Source organism: Maniola jurtina, chromosome 4 (genome assembly GCF_905333055.1).
Source record: "Maniola jurtina chromosome 4, ilManJurt1.1, whole genome shotgun sequence".
Classification (NCBI taxonomy): Eukaryota; Metazoa; Arthropoda; class Insecta; order Lepidoptera; family Nymphalidae; genus Maniola; species Maniola jurtina.
In genome coordinates, this window is record NC_060032.1 from 817,327 (window position 1) to 841,420 (window position 24,094).

General features: G+C 37.6%; 2 protein-coding genes across 3 annotated transcripts; one reads left to right on the forward strand and one right to left on the reverse strand.

Annotated features, from left to right (window-relative positions):
- The first annotated feature begins 20,664 nt into the window (after positions 1-20,664).
- LOC123864509 (protein ALP1-like) lies at positions 20,665-22,928 on the forward strand. 2 transcript variants are annotated; one of them, XR_006795799.1, is made up of 3 exons: positions 20,665-21,274; positions 21,442-21,567; positions 22,098-22,928. XR_006795799.1 is itself a non-coding variant. In XM_045904992.1 (2 exons), exons 1-2 carry the CDS (start codon positions 20,837-20,839, stop codon positions 22,905-22,907), a joined length of 1,248 nt encoding a protein of 415 aa, XP_045760948.1. In that variant the 5' UTR covers positions 20,665-20,836; the 3' UTR covers positions 22,908-22,928. The 2 variants fall into 2 exon arrangements, 1 of the variants encoding a protein (XP_045760948.1); XM_045904992.1 differs by lacking the exon at positions 21,442-21,567.
- Positions 21,316-23,659, reverse strand: LOC123864510. Its single transcript, XM_045904993.1, has 3 exons — positions 23,190-23,659; positions 22,921-23,024; positions 21,316-22,014 (listed from the first exon to the last, which is right to left on the reverse strand). Exons 1-3 carry the CDS (start codon positions 23,470-23,472, stop codon positions 21,397-21,399), a joined length of 1,005 nt encoding a protein of 334 aa, XP_045760949.1. The 5' UTR covers positions 23,473-23,659; the 3' UTR covers positions 21,316-21,396.
- Positions 23,660-24,094: the final 435 nt, after the last annotated feature.

The following is a 24,094-nucleotide window of genomic DNA, read 5'->3' on the forward strand; positions in this document are numbered from 1 at the left end:
TGACAAATGCGGTATGCTAATAAAAAGTATTTTGGCTCTCATTTAAATACTGTATCCAAACTCATTGAAATTTTGTAGATAAGTTCTAGGAATTATGGTCTGTGGTTTTCAATATTAAAATATGTAAGTTTTTCTAGTTACATCGTCCCAAGAATTCAAATACTTCTTCTTACTCTAAGTAAGAACTTATTTATTTTTACGGAAATTCTGCCAACCATAGACGCAAATATTAGTTTATAGAACGTGTCTACAAAATTACATCGATTTTGATTCGTTAATATTCAAATGAGAAGCAAACTACATACGTAGCGATTGTATTGGCCTACGACATTCATGGACCGATTGCATTTATAGGTCTCCAGTTAAAAACACAAACCAACTTTACTTTATTTTTTAAGCAACTGGCTTTTATTTTTAAAGCTGTTGGCAAGCGTCTGACGTCGCAATACGTCTCCGTATATCACTAAAACCTAGGTAAGTTTACAGTGCGAGTCCACTCAGGCTAATTAAGTTGTTTTTAAGAGCGCAACTTGAAACTAATTGTAACAAATAGTGCACTAAAGAACGCTTTTATAAGTTGAAACTCGGTTCCTTATGAGCGAACAATTTTTAACCCCCGAGCCAAAAAGAGGGGTGTTATAAGTTTGACGTGTGTATCTGTGTGTCTGTGTATCTGTGTATCTGTGTATCTGTCTGTGGCATCGTAGCGCCTAAACGAATGAACCGATTTTAATTTACTTTTTTTTGTTTGAAAGGTGGCTTGATCGAGAGTGTTCTTAGCTATAATCCAAAAAAATTGGTTCAGCCGTTTAAGAGTTATCAGCTCTTTTCTAGTTTTTTGTCGAAAAGAAGGTTAGATAACCGTTAGGTTCATAATATTATGTCAATAGACAAATGTCAAGCTGTCAAGATGGACGTTGCCTAAATACATAATTATTTATTTGAAAATGATGTTTTGGAAAACTCAGATACTTTGGATCGTCGGGGGTGTTATAAATTTTTAATTTACACTTGTTATTAATCGGATGTTTAGGTAAAATACACTGTACCTACAAAGTAGAATGATTCTCTTTGACGCGCGATTTGAAATTGGAACGAGCTTTGTAAATCGAAATCGAGCAGAACAGGGCTTTGCATGAAAACCTTATGAGAACCATAGTCACTGATATAGCCAATCAGTATCATGCTGAAGTGGTAAGTCATACTTGTCGTTTTGGAGCCAAAAAGTCCTTAAGTACCACGTGCAAAGTAGTAAAAGCAGTGTGAGGTACCCTACAGCACGATGGACCAACCCGGATCTCTTTGGTCAAACAAACCCAAAACGAATTCAATTTTTTTGCAATTTTGAAGACCGAACTTTTTAACCCTTGCGAAACTAAGTCATTTTTGGGCACTCAAATTACAGGATGTAATAAGAACGCTATCAAATATTTAGCGCTACTATCATACTAACTAAACACAATCCGATAGAAATAACCATTTGCCTTATACTTGTAGTTTTAGTGATTAAATATTTTTCAAACCCGCAATGTATACCGTGCAAAACTCGGGGTTAATGCCCCACTCTACGACGCGGCATTAACCCCGCGACACCTATCTACGCAACGTTCCTGTAGTGTCAGTCAGATGTTTTATTTGCCATACATAGCGAACTTTTAGAAAATACCTACAAGTTTTTTTTTCGAGTTTTCTTGTGGTGTCTTATCAGTAGGTAATCATCACTAGTATTGCCTGTCATCGTTTTTGCTTGCGTTCTACTCACATCCTGTATATTGTACCTAATCAGAATTTAGTTGACTACTTATCACGGCCGCAACATAGGAGCCTAATAAATTAAATCCGGTAATTTATGTAGATTTACGTAGAACCTAGAATTAATTAATTTAGGTAGCCTACCTACGTCCCTATGGAGTTCATTAATTTTAATTTATGAGCTCGCTGGGTAGGAGATCAATAATGGATATTTTATCATCACTACCCGTACCTACTTAGGTACTTTTGGTAAAGTAACTGGACTAAAAATGTTAAAATAATTTTAAATAGGTATAGCTCTAATGATATTTAAATTATAATCTTTATTCGTAACCACTTCATAACGTACTAACTCCTTGTAATTTAATGTTACTTAATTTAATTACTTAACTAACTCCCGCATAAAAATTTAGATACATAATAATGTAATTCAGTGAACACTAGTTAAAAGTCGTATGTACTAACTAGGAATAAGTAACTAAGAAACAATGTTAATGCTGTATGTGTTCCAATGAAGAATAAAATATTTATATAAATATACTAAAGTGTCGTTGACAAGATTTTTTTTTAATTTATTTATTTATTTATTTATTTTGACCACTTAAAACTATCATTACAGGCTAACCTAATGCGATAGCTAAGTTAACTTAAATTATTTATATCTAATTATTATTACATACTTTTACTATGTACAACTAACTGACTTAAACTTAAATAACCACAAGCATTGATTGAAGCACAAACGAACATACAAACACACTTTTACTTTTATAATATTAGTAATGATAGTCTAGTTCTAAAATATTATTTCAGAACAAAAAATCTGCAATAAAAACAGAAAAATATATATTCATTCTTTACGTAGTTTCTCTTTTAGATACACAAAGAAGTTTCTAAGAAAAATTACTCAAGAGTAACTTAAATAAAGAGGGGAAAACTTATTTTTAGCGTTGAAAAAGTAGGTGCAAACATTTAAATTAAAAGTTCTACGAAATCGAAAGTAACTTAGCATTATTTAATATAGAGTTAACAGAATCGATTTGCCTACAAACTCATCTTTTATTTAATTATTTTTTGTTTGGCTCACAACATAATATAATAATAGCGGGCTAGCTGATGCCCGCGACTTCGTTCGCGTGGATGTAGGTTTTTAAAATTCCCGTGGGAACTCTTTGATTTTCCGGGATAAAAGCCTATGTGCTAATCCAGGGTAAATTCCATCTAAGTTTCCATTCTAAATTTCAGCCCAATCCGTCCAGTAGTTTTTGCGTGAAGGAGTAACAAACATACACACACACATACAAACTTTCTCCTTTATAATATTAGTGTGATTAATTTGCCTATGGCCTAAATTCTTCTCATTGTGATATCCATGCACAGTACGTAGTAGCCTGACAACCGAACAAGTATTTTACATGATAAGTCGTTTTTAACCGATTTCAAAAAATCCTGAAAGGCCGGCAACGCATTGGCGGTTCCTCTGGTAACAAATGTTCTTGGGCGGTAGTCGCTTAACATCAAGCGATCCAATTTTATTACCCGACTGCAAAGCCAAAAGGAAGGGTTATGATTTTAGCAGTCTATGTATGTATGTATGTGTGTATGTTAGTATCCAGATTCTGTGTGTTCCACCGTAGCGCCTAAACCACTAGGCCGATTTTGATGAATGAGGTGTGAATCGATTCGTCGTAAAGGTCCGGGTGACATAGGATACATTTTATACCAAAAAATTGACCTAACGGATGTTATATGAAAAAAAGTGAAGGTCTCCAAAATTTTTTTTGCTATTGTATCGAGTGGGATGTCAAATGAAAGAGGAGAAAATTCTGAGTTCATAAATATAAATGTAAACTAGGTACAACATTAAAATATACCAAGCGACAGAAAAACAGTTTCACTACAATATTTAGCGTTTATTATGAAGAATGTACCTATGTATCCCGACCCTTACAGCTGCTAAAACAGTTTATATTCCGCACCTACATCCTGCTTCCAAATCCAATTTCCCCCGTACGGGAGTTCCCCGTACAATTAGACTATTCCAGAGTAGTTGCCGCAATAAAATAGATATTCCCTTCGCATAAACTGCCTTAATTGGCAGTGCGCGGCGATAACATCTCGATGAGCTGTGGGATCGAGTTCCAGCTTCCCAGATGATATGAATATGTCGAGATCGAGATATATTATGTTACTTGAGATATTGAGCTATTTCGATTGCCTTGGCTTGGTATTGAAGAGGATAGATAAGGCTGCCTTCACACATTACACCGCTATAGATTATGCGACGAGCGTAATCTTTTGTGTAAAGGCTACACTTAGAATAATACGATCATTATCATCATCATTATCAATCCATCGCCCGTTGGTCGTGGCTGTCATGAAAACCCATAGAGTAGATACTTCCCGTTAACCTAGAATCATAAAATTTAGCAGGTAGGTAAGTCTTTATAGTAAGGAGTAAAGGAAAAAATCCGAAAACCGCGAATTTGTGGTTACATCACCAAAAAAAATTAAATGTGGTCATGAACAAATAAGTATTTTCAACTTTCAACGTAAGATGTGACTTACCAAGTGGGGTATCATATTATGAAAGGGCTTTACGTTCTTTCTAAAACAGATTTTTGTTTATTTTTATGCGTACTAGTTTTTGATTTATCGTGCAAAATGTCGAAAAATACGACTGTAGTATAGAACCTTCGGTGTGCGAATCTGACTCGCACTTGGCCGGTTTTTTTTTAATTTTCAGAAATGGAACCCTAAAAAGCATCTGCACTCATGAAAAATTTGTGGTAAAACACCGATTTCAACTCGACAAAACATAAAAAACGGAAACAGCCAAACGCCATCCCTTGACAATAACCGGGACAAATAGCATGTAATTTTTCAGGAGTAATATACATGTATCGTCCTTAAATGAACAGCAATTTCTGTTTATGTAAGTAATTTGTTCCCTTTTGTCGGTGAAATTAATATTTACGCTGCGTAATTTGCGTTCTGCGTTCTGTGGGCATGATACGCAAATGTAAATGTGCGTAATGTTTTGGTCATAAACAACTTTTGTGTGTGGAACTGGAAAGTATTTTGGTTCATTTGAATTCGCAAATGGATTGGGAAATGTTGGTAGAAGATATTTGTGTAAGAGTGTTCTTTAATTTAAAGGTTTGGACACACATTAAGCGTGATACACACGTGCTGAACGCGATGCGTCCAGCCTGATATTTCTCTGGTAGTGTCGGATTGCCATCCCATTTGTCTATGAGACTATAATAGACATTGCAAGTGTTTGCGCACATTCTTGTACAAATCAATCCAGAGCTAAAGAACAGCGTTAGCCTACTAATATTAGGTTTAGATGGACTAGGTATACCTAATGCTTGCATCTCGGAGATGTATGGATGGATGGATCTCGGAGATGTAATGGAACCTATGTAGGTACATAGGTTCCATTTTGTTCCGGAAAATCAAAGAGTTCCCACGGGATTTTTTAAACCTAAATCCAAACGGACGAAGTATCTACTTTGCGGGGAATCATCTAGTATTTAAACGTATCTTTTTCTTTTTTCACGTGCCCATTGCACAGATTACCTATAGGGTAAATAATAGTTGAAAACTTCTATCAGATATTCGCATACGAGCCAGAGCTCCACAAGTAATTGAAGAGGCCATTATAACAGACAATCGGTATAGAACTAATATTATTATATCGTACGAGGCAATATCTCTTTGTTATGTAAATGGAATGGTTTTATTAGGAGGGAGGGCCCGTGAGATGTTTTATTATTCAGTGAGTTACTACCTTAATACGAATATATAGATTTACTAAATTATAGATAAATGTACCTTCCTAATACATACAAGGTGATAGTCTAGTCATAGTTAACACGTCGGATTGTGTGGCGTGGCGTGGTCTACAGTCTTTTCTGAGAGGAGACCCGTACTTTGTAGCGCACCAGCGATGATGATGATGATCTAGTTTATACCGACTCATTGTACATAGGTGTTGTGAGGTAACTGCTTCAGTGATCTCCCTCTCTCTCTGCGTCATATACCTCATTGCTGAGGGTCGTGACCCACGGACCTCGTCCATTATTCATGTAGGAGTTTTCTTGGGATCATCATCATTGTCAACCTATAGACGTCCAAAGCTGGCCATAGGGACTATGGTCTATTGTGTAGGGTTCGATATCGCGGTCTACCTCATGGGGGGTCTAGCAATACGCACTATTTGAAGACTTCTTCTTCTTCGTTTTGACTCTTGGGATATGGATATTGGGTTATGTCTGATAATGTGCTGGATCCCCAGATCCTTCCGCATGTGACTCTACTAAGAGTATGAAATTTTGACCGCAATTCTCCATACAAATGTACTACGCCTATTTTTATTATTTATTGTTCCAGATTCAAAACTAAGTCAGATATCGATTAATCTCTTCAATATCTATGCTGAAGCAGGTTGGTTTCATACATTTAGTAGATATTATAATATTACTAAGGGCTTACTAGAGAATATAAGTGAGTCAAGTCACCCAGTATGTTAGCGGATAATGCTGCGAAGGGTCTGAAAATCGCTGAACATGTGAATTGATACTTCGACGCTTGCTCGCTTGTACTAGCACCCACTTGGGAAAGGGTTGAGTTTACATCGGAAAAGCAGAGCGATTCAGCGACGTTTTTGGCGATTAATTTGGAATTTTTGTTCAACCATTGACTTAATCAATGTCTTTGAAATTGATTTGTTGAATTTATGTTCGTACTTAAAAAACATTATATGCACATTGTAATAGTTTGATAAGTCGTCGGTATGACGAATTTCATAACTTATACTCAGATCACAGGTAAGTACGAATGATTGAAAAACCAACTTCTATTTGATAACACACTCTTGATAAAATTTTTCGAACGAAGTTTGCTGTAAGGCGTGCAGCATCACGCTGAGTTGGGACATACGCACATACCTACATAAAAGCATACGGCGCCGGTTTTCAGCCTGAATCCCGAGCGTCTAATAGCAAGTGAGTGCGTGAAGGAATAAGTGGAACGTGCATTAAAATCGCTCCGCTTATCGCTCCGCTCAGTTAAACATGCATGCCACTAAAGGCTTCGAGACTCCATTAATGGGACATAATACTGTTTATCGTTGCTTGCGTAGGTTTTACTTCGTGTTTGAACAGACCGGGTTCACACGTATCGATTAACATTAGGATTTATAGTGCACTAAACTTACTAAACAATGGACACCTAGACTTAATGAGAAAGACCCCAATCTTGAGTTTAGGGGTACTAAAGTTTTAGAGATATGGGGGTACATCTAAAACTCATAAACAATAGGTTTAGCTAACTAATCAGGAATCACAAGATTTTGAGACGTCCGAATTATATGAAAAGAAGAATGATCCCGTTGTAGTGTGTGGTTGAGACAGTTTTGTTGATGGGAGCGGTTATGAGCGAGTGTGCGAAATAATTCCTGTTTTTACCGCCAAGAGAACGTCGCTGAGCGAGATTCTTTTTGATAGTTTGGCTAGTCGCTTCAACTCGCTGTCTCAGCTTGGTGCGGCAGCCAGTGGACTGCAGTGCTGGTTTTCAGCCGTGATCCCTGGTGGTATCACAGGTTGATCGGGCGCCCAATAGCTACCTACTGTTTAGTGATGATGTCATTGATTATTATTTTAGATATACTTATGTACTGTGCCTTTCAATCTATCTAACTACGAGTAGAATATGATAAGTATAGGTACCCAGATGAATATCTAGCCTAGTCTTTTATGAGCGCCGTTCTTTTTACGACATTATGTTAATTTTTCCTTATTCTATCTATCAATACAATGTCACCCAGAAAAACATATTTGTCGTAACTCATTCTCATACAAAAACTCGCAAAATATTTGCTTTCCATCTACAGGAAAACAGATAATGCAGCCTACGACATGTCGCTAACACATGATTATAAAAACATACCATAAAATCCGTGCAAAACACACCAAACATCCTTACACCTTATTACTCTTACAATAAGGACTAGATTTGTTTGCCAAGGTTATGCTAGTAAAAATAATTCGAATTCTTTATTGCCTTAGATATAAGATTGAGAATTGCGTGACAGACTTTTATGATTATGGGTAATGGAGTGAACATAAAATTTGGATGCGTTAAACCTCCTTGTTTTTTCGGTTTTAAAGGTGGTACAGGTTTATCATATAGGAAAATCGATGGTTGAATAAGATTTCAATATTTTTCAGATTTTTTTTTTCATATGTGCCTGGTCCATTACAGTTTCGTGGCTCCTTTAGCTACGCTGGTTATTTCTTCTTCTACGGATCCCTAGCTCTCTCCATTGCCTGGTGAAAGTTAGAAGTGTTTATCCTTTTGCATTATGTCCTGTGAAATCCAAAGCCTGGTATTTCTAACTTGGGCCACAGAATTACACTGTAGCCATGATAACCTAGTAACGTACACATTTGTCCTAAAATTACCAGCAAATCCTGTTTAAATTCGTATTTTGTTCCCATTGTCGGGTGCTAATAGTGTTTACTTAGAGAATTTCCATTTAGGAGACAAATGTTGCCAGGTCCAATTTAGAGAACATTTGGATTGGTAAAAGGCAAATATGCAACTCTTATTGAGAGGTACTTTTGTTCCGTTTGCTGTGGATACAGACCCTGGGGTCGTGGGTTCTTAGTGGCAAAAAAACTTAGGTACGTAGTTTTCTTTACACCGGTAGATTTCTCTCTATGAAAAGTTTCGACAAATTCTAACGGAATTAAACCAAACTAAATCGCGAGTGAATATTCGTAAGTATTTTATTGATAAAGATAATCTATGCCTTTTTGTCCATTCAGTGTAATATCATAAAATATGTGAAAATGTTTCTAAGTAGTTTGTCTGTCACGTATCATGGCTCATCTAATTAACTGATTTTGCCCAAAGGAAGACATAGGCTACTTTTTATTCTGGAAAATCAAAGGGTTTTCTCGGTATTTTTAAAACCTAAATCCACGTGAATGAATTAGTCATAAAAAAGGGACCCTATTACTAAGCCTCCGCTGTCCGTCTATCCGTCCTGTCTGTCTCTCAGCAAACTGTATATTGTATCTCGTGAACAGGTAGAGAGTTCTAATTTTCACAGTGTGTATTTCTAGTACTGTTGTAACAACAAATAGTAAAAAAATGACTGCCATGCAAATTAAGGAAATGAAAAGTTGGTATTGTTTCTTTTCCATGGTACGACACTCTTCGTATCTCGTCCGACTCGCGCTTGGCCGGTTTTTTTGTTAAGAAAACAGAAAGATCGCTATTTCGTATTTTCAATTCAATTGCGTATTTCCGAGTCAGTGACGAGAAACATACAATTTGTTGGCGTCGCGCGCTCCCCGATTGCCGACAAACATCCAAAACGTGCAGGCCATGTAAACTAGCTGAAACTAGTCGATCAGAAGTTTTTGCTGAGGATGCCTTTTGACAGGCAGGCAGACTTACGTGAGTCGCGGCCGATGCGACTGACGTGACCATTGCCTCAAACGGTGTTTGGGAGCCTGTATAGTGTCCCAGTGGTGGGTCTGCTGTGGTGGACATCCGCTGGCGGAGTAACGAGGCGTTGTCGGTCCCTTGTGCTCCGTCGTCAGCGGTGCGATGGAACTGCTCGAGGTTTTTAGTCGGTAAGAGACCGACATAACCACTATGCTCCCCCGTGGTCGGTGGTATCCATGACGGAAAAAAAAATTGGTTGTCTGTAAAGTCGGTTTACTGACGATAGTTGAACGTGACAACAAAGGCCGATTGTGCTTCTTTGTCGCTCGTTCCGCGCTCTCACTTGCACTTCAAGCCTTACATGGAACGCCTCAGAGCGAGGTAACGCCGCATGAGTCATGTTTTCTCGTACGTGCAGCCGGCTCTATCGAATTATAAGACGTTGTCACGTCAAAAATTACATGACAAAAAACAGCGACAGTCTTGTCGTGTCTCCAATCTGCAGTTGAATTTAAGACACCCATTGAAAGTACATAAAATTTCCTATTGTCATATTGTCAAAGTTGGCAACAAAATAAAATTGTACGAATGTAATAAGGCTATTTATATTCGACCTCCGGTGCGCTGTTCTGTATGTGCAATCAATAAATCATTAAGCGGGCAAGGTCGGGGGATAATCTAGTTTTATGGCTGCGCGGCGATTTATGGACCACACATGACATGTTTTTGTGAATGGAGACGCTAATAGGGTTAATCAATTACTTATATTCTTACACTGCTGGTTTTAGGGTCCCGTAGGAAAAATAGGAAGCCCGCTGCGGATATACCTATACGTCATGAATGCGGGATGCGGGATTGCGGGTATACAGGATGTAACCAGAACGCCAGCAAAACCGAAGACAGGTGATAGTACTGATGATTACTGACAAGATACCATAAAAAAGTACGAAAAAAAGTTCAAAAATCCTGTATTTTTTAAAATTCACAATGTATTGCAAATAAAACATCTGACTGATGGTAGAGGTCAATGAACGTTTCGTCAATAGGTCACTCGAAGTCAATTGGATTGTGTTGAGGTAGTATAATAATAACGCTAAGTTTTTGCTAGCGTTCTGGTTCTGTATAGAAGCATAATAAAATTTTGAAAAAATAAGTTTTTTCTGATTAGGTACCTACCTCATCATGAATATATAAAGCATGAATCAAAAATAAAATTTTGGTTAATACCCTCGAGTGACAAATACCATGTTTAATAGGTAATTAAACTATGAAAAAAGGCTGAAATCATTAATTTCAGGCGATTGCTTGGAAAATATAATGTTCACAAAGCAATACCAATTAAGTAATACGTCGCGAATGTTGCCAGCACCAGCAGGTAGCGTGCGTAATTACCCGTCAAAGTGACGTGTCAACACACGATCGCTGTCAGTAATTCAACTCCAATTATCCGTAACGAGGCTTTGATGGCACAATTAGTGACATATTTTACTAGATAATCATCACTGAACCAGCCCGTGTATATTCAGTGAATAGGCACCTTCTGGGCAAGCGAGCTCCACTTTAGGCTGCATCATTTCCTACTTTGGTATAGTTGCAGTCAAGCGCAAGCCCATGGAGCCTCGATAGCTCAACGGTTGAGGAGCGGACTGAATTCCGAAAGGTCGGCGGTTCAAACCCCACCCGCTGCACTATTGTCGTGCCCTTTACGCTTAATTGGAGGGGAAAGGGGAGTGTTAGTCATGATTAGGATGGCTAATATTCTTTATTAAAAAAAAAAAAAAATCTCACTTGCAACTCTTTATCAATAAAAAAGTTGCGAGAAAACATCGCACTGAGTACGCTTAGGAAAAATCTATCATCCTCTTTTACAGGCAATTGTTCGTGGAAAGTGTTATAATTTATTGTATTTATATATTACATATATGGTACTCGGGGATATTATACCAGTGAAAGAATTTTTCACAGTGGATGATTAGTTTCGGAGATTATCTCCTACATCCAAACTTACAATCTGTACGTCTTTATTAGGCTTACAAAATTTGGTTACTCATTCCTTCATTTGATACGCGTATTCGCTACTAGACCATATTATCCGCTTTTGCACAAACCTTTCCTAAAACAAACCAGACTCTAATTGGATATTTTGGGGCCCCATGCTCGTCAATTACGCGTAGAGTTTTGTTCGTTAAAAAGGAATTACAGCAGTCAAGGATTTTGGTGAAAGTTGAAAAACGGGTATTCAAATAGGGAGCGATTTTGTTTGAATGGAATAAATGGGAATTGTTGGAACTTTTTTCTGTACCCATGTATTTGTTTGAGCGTACAAATATTCGTGTTACATTGATTTCGTTTCGCGTGATACCGGTATCGTTGCGATGCGGGCGTTGCTGAACTAAATGTAAAACTATTTTTTTTTATCCGTTATACTTACCTATGGTGTAGAAGCGGTGATAGCCTAGTGGTTAAGATGTAGACCTTCTATTCGACGGGTCAGGGGTTCATATTGTATGTGTTTTAACCGACTTAAAAAAAGGAGGAGGTTCTCAATTCGTCGGAATCTTTTTTTTTCTTTTTTTAAAATGTATGTTCCCCGATTACCCAAAGACCCCTTGACCGATTTGGATTTTTTTTTGAAAAGGTATACTGTGCAGGTGGTCCCATATAAAATTGGTGAAGATCTGATGAATATCTTCAGAGATGGAGAACAGAGCTCCTCAATGGATAAGAGCAAATTGCTCGCGATCAGTGTAATAGCTTAGTAAACAGTAGGGTTTTAACTGGGCATAGCATATTAGGTATAGTACAGAGGGGCCAATAAAAATTGTGAAATAAAAATTTTCAAGAAAAAATAGTTTTATTTTTCTACGTAATAAAATATCACTTGCTTTAACAAAACATTATGAGGAAATCTGCATGTTTTAGAGTTCTCCATAATGTTATCGAAAGTGTGTAAAGTCCACCAATCCACACTGGACCAGCTTGGTAGACTATGGGTTAACCCTTCCCATTCAATCCCCTTATCATGATCAACCTATTGTCAGCTCACTACTGAGAGAATGGTTTCAGCCATAGTCTTTCACGCTGACCCAGTCCTTAAGAACTTCTTCTTAGGCTGCATTATCACTTGCCATTGCAACCAAGCTGGTCTATAAATTAAAAAAACACATGTTTGTTACTGTGGCGGTAATTTGAATAACGATCCAAAAGGCGTGGAATCGGATAGGAAACTCTTTGTTGTGTTGCGGCGCTATTGTTGATGGAATTACCGGTTCTTTGTGCGCAAATTAGTTTCCATCGATTATGCCTCGGACGGGCATCTTTGAAGGTTTCTGTTTTTAATGGTTAAAAGGGATCAATGAATGACTGAATGAACGAATATTCTTTTACACCATAAAAATCAGTACAGAAAGCAACACATAAATAGCAAAAGAAACTATAATAGCTAGGTACAAGTGTCAATTAAAAATTTATAACACCCCCGACGATTAGTGAAGGTTACAGTAACAAGAAAAGAGCTGATAACTTTCAAACGGCTGAACCGATTTTCTTTGATTAGAGCTAAGAACATTCTCGATCAAGCCCCCTTTCAAACAAAAACAAACTAAATTATAATCGGTTCATTAATTTAGGAGCTACGATGCCACAGACAGATACACAGGTACACACGTCAAACTTATAACAGCCCTCTTTTTCGGTCGGAGGTTAAAAATTCGAGCACTTTTAATGAACAATCATTAAAAGAGCTCGAATTTTAAAATTAAATAAAACAAACAGGGAATATTGCCACAAATGTTTATTTTTACACACATTCGATGACATCATTTTGTGGTAGGTATTCCGAACCAAAGTTTATTTCAATTATTAAAAAAATCTTTGTATCTACCTATTTTACTATATCTATCTTATATACTTAATTAATTTAAGTGTTAAGTTTTGCTACTTAATTCAGATTGTTATTTAAAGATAAAAAATAATCTAAACGAAAAATGGACTGATCTATCAACCCACAGCTCAAACTACTGGACGGATCGGGCTGAAAGGTATGCAGTATAAGTAGCTATTATAACGTGGACATCCGCTAAGGAAGGATTTTCGAAAATTATGAGAATTGCGTTTATGTAGAACTGTACTAAGTATAATAAAATTAATTAAATATTAATTCGTGTACCTATTTCCTCGAATAAAGTATTTGCTATCTTTCTTGTAAAGCAATAAGCTCACGTTTTGATAAAACCTGTAATCACTTGCCACCTGTACAGTTTACAAATCTCAAAGATCAGAATTTAGACTTAAAGTTCAAAGTAGGAACTTTGTTCACAGATTCGATGAACTTAAGTGAAATGGACACACAAAGGGCCAAGTCGGAGCGCATTGGAGTCAATATGCAATAAGCAAGAGATTCAATAGCCCGCGGACTATTCCGGCCCATTAGGCGGAAACGTTCGAGCCCTTTCAAGCTGAACCCTAGCGGACCGATTGGATTTCTCAAGACTAAGAGATCTAAGCTAACGTCTGCCTGTGTAGGATTAGAAACAGATGACCTCATTAGCACGAGTTTATTATTAACTAGATGATGCCCGCGACTTCGTCCTCGTGGATTTAGGTTTTTCGAAATACCGTGGGAACGCTTTGATTTTCCGGGATAAAAAGTAGCCTATGTGCTAATCCAGGGTATAATCTATCTCCATTCTAAATTTCAGCCAAATCCGTCCAGTAGTTTTTGCGTGAAGGAGTAACAAACATACACACACACACACATACAAACTTTCTCCTTTATAATATTAGTGTGACTAGCTTAAGCCCACAACTATGTCCGCGTGGACTACACAAACTTCAAACACCTTTTTTAACCCCTTTTAATTGAATTTTCGGAAATCATTTCCTAGCGGATGCCTACGTCATGTTAGCTATAATAATTCCTTTCAGCCCGATTCGTCCAGTGGTTTGCGATATAGTTCAGTCAGTTAGTCACCTTTTTCTTTCATGTATATTATATAGACTAGCTTATGCCCGTGACTTCGTCCGCGTGAACTACAAAAAATTTAAATCCCAATTTTACCCCCTTAACGGTTGAATTTTCGAAAATCCGGTCTAAGCGTCGTGTCAAATTTCAGCCCGATCCGTCCAGTGGTTTGCGCTGTACGTTGATAGATCAGTCAGTCAGTCATTTTTTTTTTAAATACATTATTTAGATGGAAAAAGAAGTCACGGACCTCACCAATGAGAAATTTGATGCAGAAGAGAAAGACATAGTTTGATAAGTGCAAAGTTCTTGTTACTAAAATCAACAGTCAAATAAAATTAAACGAATACCTACGTGTAGTTTCATTTAATTTTATTACAACAGTACAAATCTGAAAACTAAATTCAAACATTGATAGAGATCTGCGCAGACATTAGACATCTTGAAAATAGAACTACCAAATAAATTGTTGCCGGCATAGATAGAAAAGTCTTAAAAGAGTTGGTTGAAATTTTTTGCGATTTTCTCAAAATCAAGCAACCATTTTTTTTTAATTTAAATATACCTTACTCTTGGAATGGTTTGGTATATAAAATATTAAATTATCATTCTTATATGTGAAGTTATACGCATATAATTATGAACATTAATTGCGAATTCATGTGACCTCCACTAATAAAGCTTCATAATATTTTAAAATATTTTTTATTTTGTAAAACTAATTCCATTGAAAAGAAACGATGAAACCTACGCAATATTTTTCAGTGATTTTGAAGATGGGTCAGGTCAAAAAAAAATTTTTTTGTTATGTCATGTCACTTTGAAAGTATTTTTTTATCTTAAAAAATCTATTTGAATTTTCATATAAATCAGATTAAAGTTTTATTTCTTCGTCCTACAATAATATGTGACTAATAAAATATTTCGCGAATACATTGTGAACCATTCTCAAACCCAAATCTGTGAAGTAGGACGGTCTAAAGTCTGCACCAGCTGTAAAACAAACTTCTCGCCAACTAATTAACTGACTCTATTTGAACGAAAGTCAAAATTAATTGCGGTTTTGTCTCGTTAAACACTAGCTATCAGGCGCTCAGCTTGCACGATGAATTAATTCATTGCCTGTAAAAATGATTATCATAACTGGCTCATTCTCTTTAAGCTGACTGACTGACTAACTGACTAAGTGACTAAGTAACTGACTGACTGACGAAAGTCAGAATTAATTGCGGTTTAGTTTCTTTAAACACTAGCTGCTTTGAGGCACTCAAAGCAGCTAGTGTTTAAAGAACGTCGTTTAAAGCACGTCAAACACTAGCTATCAGACACTCAGTTTGCACAACGAATTAATTCATTGCCTGTAAAAATCATTATAAGGCTGTGATAGCCAGATAGATAGTGGATCTTTTCCCACGGGATTAAAAAAAAAGTCCACAGTCATCACCTATAGTAGCCTATTTTATACGAAAAAATTGACCTAATGGAGGTTATAAATATAAAAAAAAGTAGGAGTCTCCAAAAATCTTTTTTTGCTAATGTATCGAGTGGGATGTCAAATGAAAGAGGAGAAAATTTTGAGTTCATGAACACTGGGCTACAACATTAAAATATACCAAGTGACAGAAAAACAATTTTACTGTAATATTTCAGCGTTTATTAAGACAATCGTAGTCCGGTTTTAGTTTTCAACTTTATCTTGTTATGATGACATAAATAGGCTGTGAATTTACTTAACAGCGCAAAAACAGGAATTTAAGTAGAATACAATGGTTAAAGTTAATGCCTTAATAAGGGAAATTGGCCTATTTTGTTGTTAATGAGAGGGTTCGGAAGGTTACTGTTCTCATTAGTAGCGGGCTTTTGATAATTTTGTTCATTTTGGGGGTGTGTGACGAACATTTGAATTGGTTGTTTTATTAGGAAATGGGATGAAACATTTTTAATTTTTTTTTTCAAAAATGTAAGCGCATCAATTCAGATCTGATGAACTGCGCGGGAGATGTTTCAGTGCATAAGACTGCGTAAACACATGTACACTTTCAATTCCCTCGCTCTCATAGCCCGATGGGACGGAAATCTGACACGACAAAGGAAAATCAGTCGTAGATCGGTGACGGATTTACGCGCTCTCTAAGGCACGGGCGTCGGGCACCGTTCACGACAGTTCATTCGCACGAGAGCTTTTTTAACGTCCGTTAAAAAAGCGTTCAAATTAGAACAAATATTAATGCATTCCCAAGTATCTGTTCACACGTCAACGCTTTTTTAACGCGCACTTTGTATTGTCAACGCAACGCCGGGTTTTAACGCAACGCTTTTTTAACGCTCGTGTGAATTAGGGCTAAGTAGCCGTATTTTTCTTTGATTTTACGTCACCTAATAGCCTAATATTTGACATAATCGTCGATTTAGGTTCAAACCGAGATTTCCCTCACTCTAATTCAGTCTGGCGTGGGGCTGACACACTGCCAACTTCCTAACTCCTTACTAGTATTGAGAATCCAATAAGTATCTAATTATTTTTGGTCCGACTTGGGAATCGGACCCTGGACCCCGTCATGAACAAATTATATGAAAGACAAAAAAGAGGGTGTAAAAGCATCCATAGAAGCGAAGCACTGTACCGAAGCGGTATTGTTTTATTTGCAATGATGTTCAGTGCAGTCTCCAGCGGACGGGCGGCTAATTGAAACCGCCGAGCACCTTTCCGCCTCACTTACTCTCCTCGCCTCTAAGTTACGAGCTTAGAGCATTCAATCCATAAGATGCTTTTTACCCGACTGCGGCAAAGCCAAAAGGAAGGGTTATGATTTTAGCAGTCTATGTATGTATGAATGTATATATGTGTGCAGGTATGTATGTGTGTTTGTATCCAGATTCTGTGTGTTCCACCGTAGTGGCTAAACTACTGAGTCGATTTTGGTGAATGAGGTATCAATTGATTCGTTGTAAAAGTCCTATAATTTATTTCCTATATTTTTTTCTTTTAAAATATAGCCTATGTCACCACATAGGCTATATTTTATAAGAAAAATTGACCTAACGGATGTCGTCACATCAAAAAAAGTGTAGGTATCTAAAAATTTTTTTTTTGCAATTGTATCGAGTGGGATGCCAAATGAAAGAGGAGAAAATTCTGAGCTCATGAATATAAATGTACAACAATCTAATATTTCAGCGTTTATTAAGACGATTGCAGTCGGGGTTTAGTTTATCTTGTAATTTATCAACTGGTTACCCCGACTCATATAAATTGAAAAATGATAGATTTCTAGGATAGATAGCTGGGGGTCGGGATTGGAAGTAATACACGGTGGTAGGATTTTTGCCTTTATTGGACGACGTTAGCTACAGACACACAGGTTTTGGACCTCACATGACACGAGAATATCGACACATTGGTAGCCGGAGCACTATCCACGAAGTGTACAAATATGAAGAACATCGGTAACCTGGACGTACCGCGCGAACTTCAGTACGTAGGTACCTAGAGCACTAAGTCCACTAGTATTCCGTTCTTCACCTCTTCTTGCTTCGTTTACTAAGTCCACTCAACTCACCTCACTGAGTTTACTGACTCATCCTCATTGAGTCCTCCAATCGAGTCCTCTCAACTGAATTCACTAGTGCTGTGAACCTCCCCTGTTATACCCGCTGCTACGAATTCTAAAATTTAGATTTGAAATATTCCGTTCCAATTTTGAGTTATTCGTCTGTGTCTAAGATATTTCTGAGAGATGTGTTGTCTTGCTCTAATATTAGGGGTTCATTTTTCTTCCTTTTCTTCTGTTCCTGGTATCGAGTAGCAGAACCCTGTAAATTGTGTTTCAACATTAAGTTAGATGCACACGAGTAATTTCTAGATCTTTCTATAAGCTGTTACACTACAAATTTGCAAAAGAAACAAGTGTTCGAAGTGAAAGGAATATTATACCAAGCGAGAGGAACGGTTTACAGCTAATTCCCGAAACCCAATAAGCGTTTGACTTCGACGCTTTCTCTGCACCTTCACCGCAATCGATATAAATTCTACTGCCTTATATTGTGCGAAACGCCGTGCGATTTCTATTCTTTAGTAGAGTTATAAATTTTGCTCAGTACCTATCTTCTTTATTAACCCCCGATCCAAAAAGAGGGGTGTTATAAGTTTGACGTGTGTATCTGTGTATCTGTGCATCTGTCTGTGGCATCGTAGCTCCTAAACTAATGAACCGATTTTAATTTAGTTTTTATTTGTTTGAAAGGTGACTTGATCGAGAGTGTTCTTAGCTATAATTCAAGAAAATCGGTTCAGCCGTTTGAAAGTTATCAGCTCTTTTCTAGTTACTGTAACCTTCACTTGTCGGGGGTGTTATAAATTTTTAATTTACACTTGTCTATCTACTAGATGATGTCCGCGTGGATTTAGGTTTTTAAAAATCCCGTGGGAACTCTTTGATTTTCCGGGATGAAAAGTTGCCTATGTAAATTTCCAGTATGCAAGCTACGTATGTTTCCATATTAATCAGCAGATAGAGAAAAGGGCTTTAAAAAACTATAAGGTTTCCTTGTTTTACAATGTAACTCTACAAATGTGTTCATGTGTTCTATTGTAGATAACGGGTACAATGTACATACCACGATTAATTTGGTGTTTTTAACTGCCGATATTTCGAGTCAGTTGCATGAGTCGTGTTCATGACGGGACTGCAGTGCTGCGAGAGATGAATTTCGAGCCGTCATGGGTAGTATCACAGATTTAGAGAAAAAAGTCTTAGGATTTCTATAGTTCTGTGTTACTGGTCTACCTGCTTTCTTTTTCTTTTCGCAGGAACATCAAGAGCTGTCCGGCAATAATAAAATCATTAGTCTAGAAACATGGTCTATAAACTCAGTACAAAAGTAATTTATCAATCCACAGCTCCAAAGAGTCGCCCCGTCTTAATAAAAAGTAAGCCGAAGAAAATTTTCTATCAGGTTGGAATGAAAGTTTAATTGAATCTCTTTATATCTGTTCGAGGAAGTTGCGGGATCGAAGCAGACTTCAGGTATTGCAATATTGTACCGATAATAGGACACCTTGTTAGTGAAGTGAAGGTAATGCCTAGATGGTTTATGTAGGTTTTTTATCCGATGATAAGTTAATCCTTGACAGCAATCTCACCTTGCTGAGCGACGATTTAGTTCAAGATGGAAGCGGGCTGGAAGAGGTTTGCTAACTTATCATTGAATAAAAAAAATTGGTTGTCTGTAAAGTCGGTTTACTGACGATAGGTAGTTGAACGTGACAACAAAGGCCGATTGTGCTTCTTTGTCGCTCGTTCCGCGCTCTCGCTTGCACTTCAAGCCTTACATGGAACGCCTCAGAGCGAGGTAACGCCGCATGAGTCATGTTTTTTCGTGCGTGCAGCCGGCTCTATCGAATTATAAGACGTTGTCACGTCAAAAAATTCTGTCTAAAATATTCCAGTGTTGAAATAAAACCTGTGTAAAGTGTGTCTTAGATTTGCGTATGTGGTAGACGTGCATACCTATTAATTGCTTTTCCTGCATAAATGTAGTAGTGGGAGGGCAGGTGGTACATATCGCTCGTTGATAAATCTGTACTTTGCATGTTGTATTATATAGATTTATTTATCTAGTTTGGGGCGGTTGTAACAAATTAAACTAGTGTTCTTTCTTTTGTGTTTTTAGTGTGAATGATAAAGGATAAAGGTTTTGGACCATGGACTTCCAAAAAGTGATAAAGAAGTACCTATATTATGCCTGCTTCTATTCCACATTACTTATAGTGAATATTTTGAAAAAGGGCAAGCAAGAATGAGGAATTAGATATGCCACTCATTTTTGACCACGTCAACTCTATTGTGTGGACTACCGCTTGACCTTTTTATAGCGCCGTACCTCAAAGGGGAAAAAGGAACCTTTATAGGATCACTTCGTTGTCTGTCCGTCTGTCCGTCATAAACAAATAATAATTAGTATTTCCAATTTTCAAAGTAAGATAACTATACCAAGTCGGGTATTATATCGGGTACCTGTACATCCTAAAACAGATTTTCATTTATTTTTATGCATAATAGTGTTTGATTTATTGTGCAAAAGACGAAAAATACACGAGTACGGAACCATCGGCGCGCGAGTCTTATTCGCACTTGGCTAGTTTTTGACGTGACAACGTCTTATAATTCGATGGCAATCGGCCTTTGTTGTCACGTTCAACTATCATCAGTAAACCGACTTTACAGACAACCAATTTTTTTTAACCCCCGACGAAAACAGTGAGGTGTTATAAGATTTTTATTCTAATATACAAGATAACCCTTGACTGCGATCTCACCTGATGGTAAGTGATGATGTCTATCTAGATGTCAGTTTAAGATGGAAGCGGGCGAAAGGGTATTTGGTAGAACCATCCCCTAAATGGCTGCAGTAGGTACTCCATACAAGATCGAACTTGGCTTGGTACACCATTAGAAGCTGTTCCAGCGTGAAGTACCCATTAGGTGGGTCCACACCGGACGATCCATCGATCCCGCGATCCGCGATCCAGGATCGCGGATCGTGGATCGTGGATCGTGTTATGCCGATCCACTCTTGGAAACTTGCGATCCCAAATATGCGCTCCAAGCGATCCTAAGGCGATCCGTGATTCAGCCAGTCTAACTCTTGTACGATATGGAGTCACACGTACAACGGCGGCGTCTTGCCGTTGCAGCAGTAACTTTTATTTTGCTTAAATGCTTGCGCAAAAAATCACAAAAAAGAAAACGACGGTTTTGGGTGAAACAAATTTACAAAAATCGCTTGGAATCTGGGACTCAGCTGTACGCAGAGTTAGTGTCAGATAAAGTTGAACACAATTTTGCAAGAATGAATGCTAATCAATTTGAGATATTGTGTTCATTATTAAATAACAAGCTAAGAAAGAATGATACAAATTATAGAGATGCCATTACTGTGAAGGAAAGATTATTACTAACATTGAGATTTTTAGCAACTGGAGATTCGTACGTCAGTTTGCAGTATCTGTTCCGCATTTCCAAACAGTCTATATCGATAATTATTCCTGAAGTTTGTGAAGCCATCATTGACCTGTTAAATGATTATGTAAAGGTAAGTAAAACCATACTTTATTACTCAATAAAAAAGTAGTGTATTACAATCATAATTTAAAGAAGTAACATGTTTACAATTATTAATTATTTTTTGAAAACATGATATAGGTAGGTACTTATTTAATTCGGTGGTGACTGTGGAAGTGAATAATCCTGAGGTTTCAGAAACTGGGACTGCGATGAATTGGAGGCTAGATGAGCAGACGGTGATGTCTGTGGAATTGGAGCTGGATAATTTTGAGGTTGTAGAGACTGGGACTGTGATGAAGTGGATGCTATTGGTGTGCCAGGGTATGAATTAGTGTAATATCCATAATTGCTATCCCCATATCTTCCTGTGTCAGCTTGAAAAATAACTTGGCATATAGCATTTTTGACATTAACTAATGTTACTGCATCATATTTCCGCAATTCAGTAGATATATACTGCCCGAAAGCAATGTAAGAATCAGTTTCCGGTTGTGGTGGCTGAGCACATTGTTGCAGAAGTTGGAAAGCCTCTGAAAGAGTTTCATCTGATATGTCATCTGCATTATTAGAAGTAGTTTTCTTTCTTTTTTTTGTTCTTTTGTTTGTTGTTTGGACACTGGATTGTGCATTCTGATCATTCTGCTCTCTACTCTGATCTGTGTGGTGGTTGGCTCTCTCCGGTTGTGTGTCACTAGTAATGTTACTGTTCTCGTTTTCGCTCACTGTAGTATTAACTTCAAGTTCCCCATCAGTCGTATCAGATTCTACCTGTAACAACAATTATTATTACTATTTACTGCTTATTCTTATTTTCAGCTTTATATTATAATTAAGATCTCCTTTATTTTCAGGTGCCGTCAACTAAAGAAGAATGGCGTACAGTTTCTCAGCAATTCGAGAATAAGTGGAATTTCCCACACGTGATAGGAGCGATGGACGGCAAACACGTCGCTATACAATCGCCTTTTAATAGTGGCAACGACTTTGATAATTACAAATTATTTCCTAGTATTGTTCTTTTTGCATTAGTAGATGCAAATTATAGGTTCCTGTATGTGAATGTTGGGACTAAAGGCAGAATATCAGATGGAGGCGTGTTCAAAAGCACAAATTTATATAAAAAACTTGAAAAAAAAGAGCTAAATATTCCTCCACCGGAGATATTGCAAGTTCCCTATAAAATTGAGGTACCCTATTATATACTAGGTGATAAAGCTTTTCAGCTTAATGATTATACTATGAAACCATACGATGGTACACGGGAAAGGGGTTCTTGTGAAAGAATTTTCAACTACCGACTGTCAAGAGCACGTAGAGTAGTTGAAAACGCGTTTGGAGTACTTAGTTCTGTCTACAGAGTCCTGCGTAAACCTATGCTTTTGGAACCAGAAACTGCGACTAAAGTCGTGCTGGCAACGGTTCATTTATATAACTACTTACGCAGTAATCCTAACTTTATATCGCCAGGAACGTTTGATACAGTACAGGAGAATGGAGATGTAATACCTGGAAGCTGGCGAAATGAACCGCCATCACAATCGCTACAACCGATGGCCGTCGTACCAAGAAGAGCAACAGAAAATGCCACTACAATACGGTCCCACTTAGCAAGACACTTTGTTACAAACCATACAATAGTTTGGCAAAATGAATATCAGTAAACTAATAGCTCACAATATGTTCCAATGTATCGCGTGTGGTTCCGGGTTCATTTTTATCCGCCATAAAGTCGAAGTCATCATACGCAAACCACTTTGATTTATATGTATCTTGAGCACCTGAAATAAACAAGTTACTCATTAAAATAACCACGTGTATTTCTAACAGCTTAAATGTAAAAAGCGAAATCACGTGAAATCCACAGTAAATATTATGATGTAATTACTTATAATAAAATATATAATTTTAATACCTACAGATAAAAAGTAGCTTTGTTTTCTTACCGGATCCAGTTATACGGCTTTGCTTCTCTCTGTGTTTCTCCCTTCTGTAGCCTCCCGCCAGAGATCGCATTTTTTTCTTTAGGTTCTCGATCGACTTATTCCCCATTTCACGAGAAATCTGACACCAAGCATCATCTCTAACACCTCTATTGGTGTAATTAGAATCTTTGGGATCCCATAAACATTTAAATTCTTTATAAAGCGATATCAAACGGCGACTTTCTGAGATGTCCATGGCGAGGTGGATCGCGCGAACCAACACAACCGTCCACACCGCGCGCATCACGCAACTGAGGCACCTTTGAGGCTGGCACAAAAACCGACCGCACACGGATCGCGCGAGGTAGGGAGCGCGCGCTCCAATACGTGCGCATGGATCGCGCGCGGCACGTCCACACCGCCTGCATCTTTGGATCGCGCTGCTGCCGCGCGCGATCGGAGCGCGATGGATCGTCCGGTGTGGACCCGGCTATTGACCTTATTGGAGATGCCAAGTTTCTGCCAGCTTTTGCTAAGCAAACATAATAATCTTTTGCTTGTGGTTAATTAACAAACATAATGATGTCAGCTTTATCTCAGCCTTTTGTTGATTATTATTTTTGTCTTAGAAATTTGAGATCATTATTTTAATTAAATATAGCAATGTCTTATTCTTCAATTTCCACGAAAATCTCAGCTTGGAGATATTTTTGGTTCTTCTAATTGGTTTCTTTTTATTATCTGGAAAAACTGATCCATTATTATTTTATTAAAGGTATTTGACCCTTAAAAAGCGGTAATAGCCTAGTGATTAAGACATTCGTGTTTTTTTTCGAGAGGTCGGGGGTTCAACCTCGGGCACGCACCTCCTACTTTTCGGAGTAATGTGGGTTTTAATTGGAATGAATGTTTTGCTGAATTTCCGC

Coding starts and splice junctions, on each gene's coding strand:
- LOC123864509 (XM_045904992.1), top strand. CDS start 20,837: ATGGAGTCACACGTACAACGGCGGCGTCTTGCCGTTGCAGCAGTAACT. Junction 21,275..22,097: donor TGTTAAATGATTATGTAAAG/GTAAGTAAAACC, acceptor CTTTATTTTCAG/GTGCCGTCAACTAAAGAAGA.
- LOC123864510 (XM_045904993.1), bottom strand. CDS start 23,472: ATGCGCGCGGTGTGGACGGTTGTGTTGGTTCGCGCGATCCACCTCGCC. Junction 23,025..23,189: donor AAGCCGTATAACTGGATCCG/GTAAGAAAACAA, acceptor TGTTTATTTCAG/GTGCTCAAGATACATATAAA. Junction 22,015..22,920: donor GCGATACATTGGAACATATT/GTGAGCTATTAG, acceptor TTGTTGTTACAG/GTAGAATCTGATACGACTGA.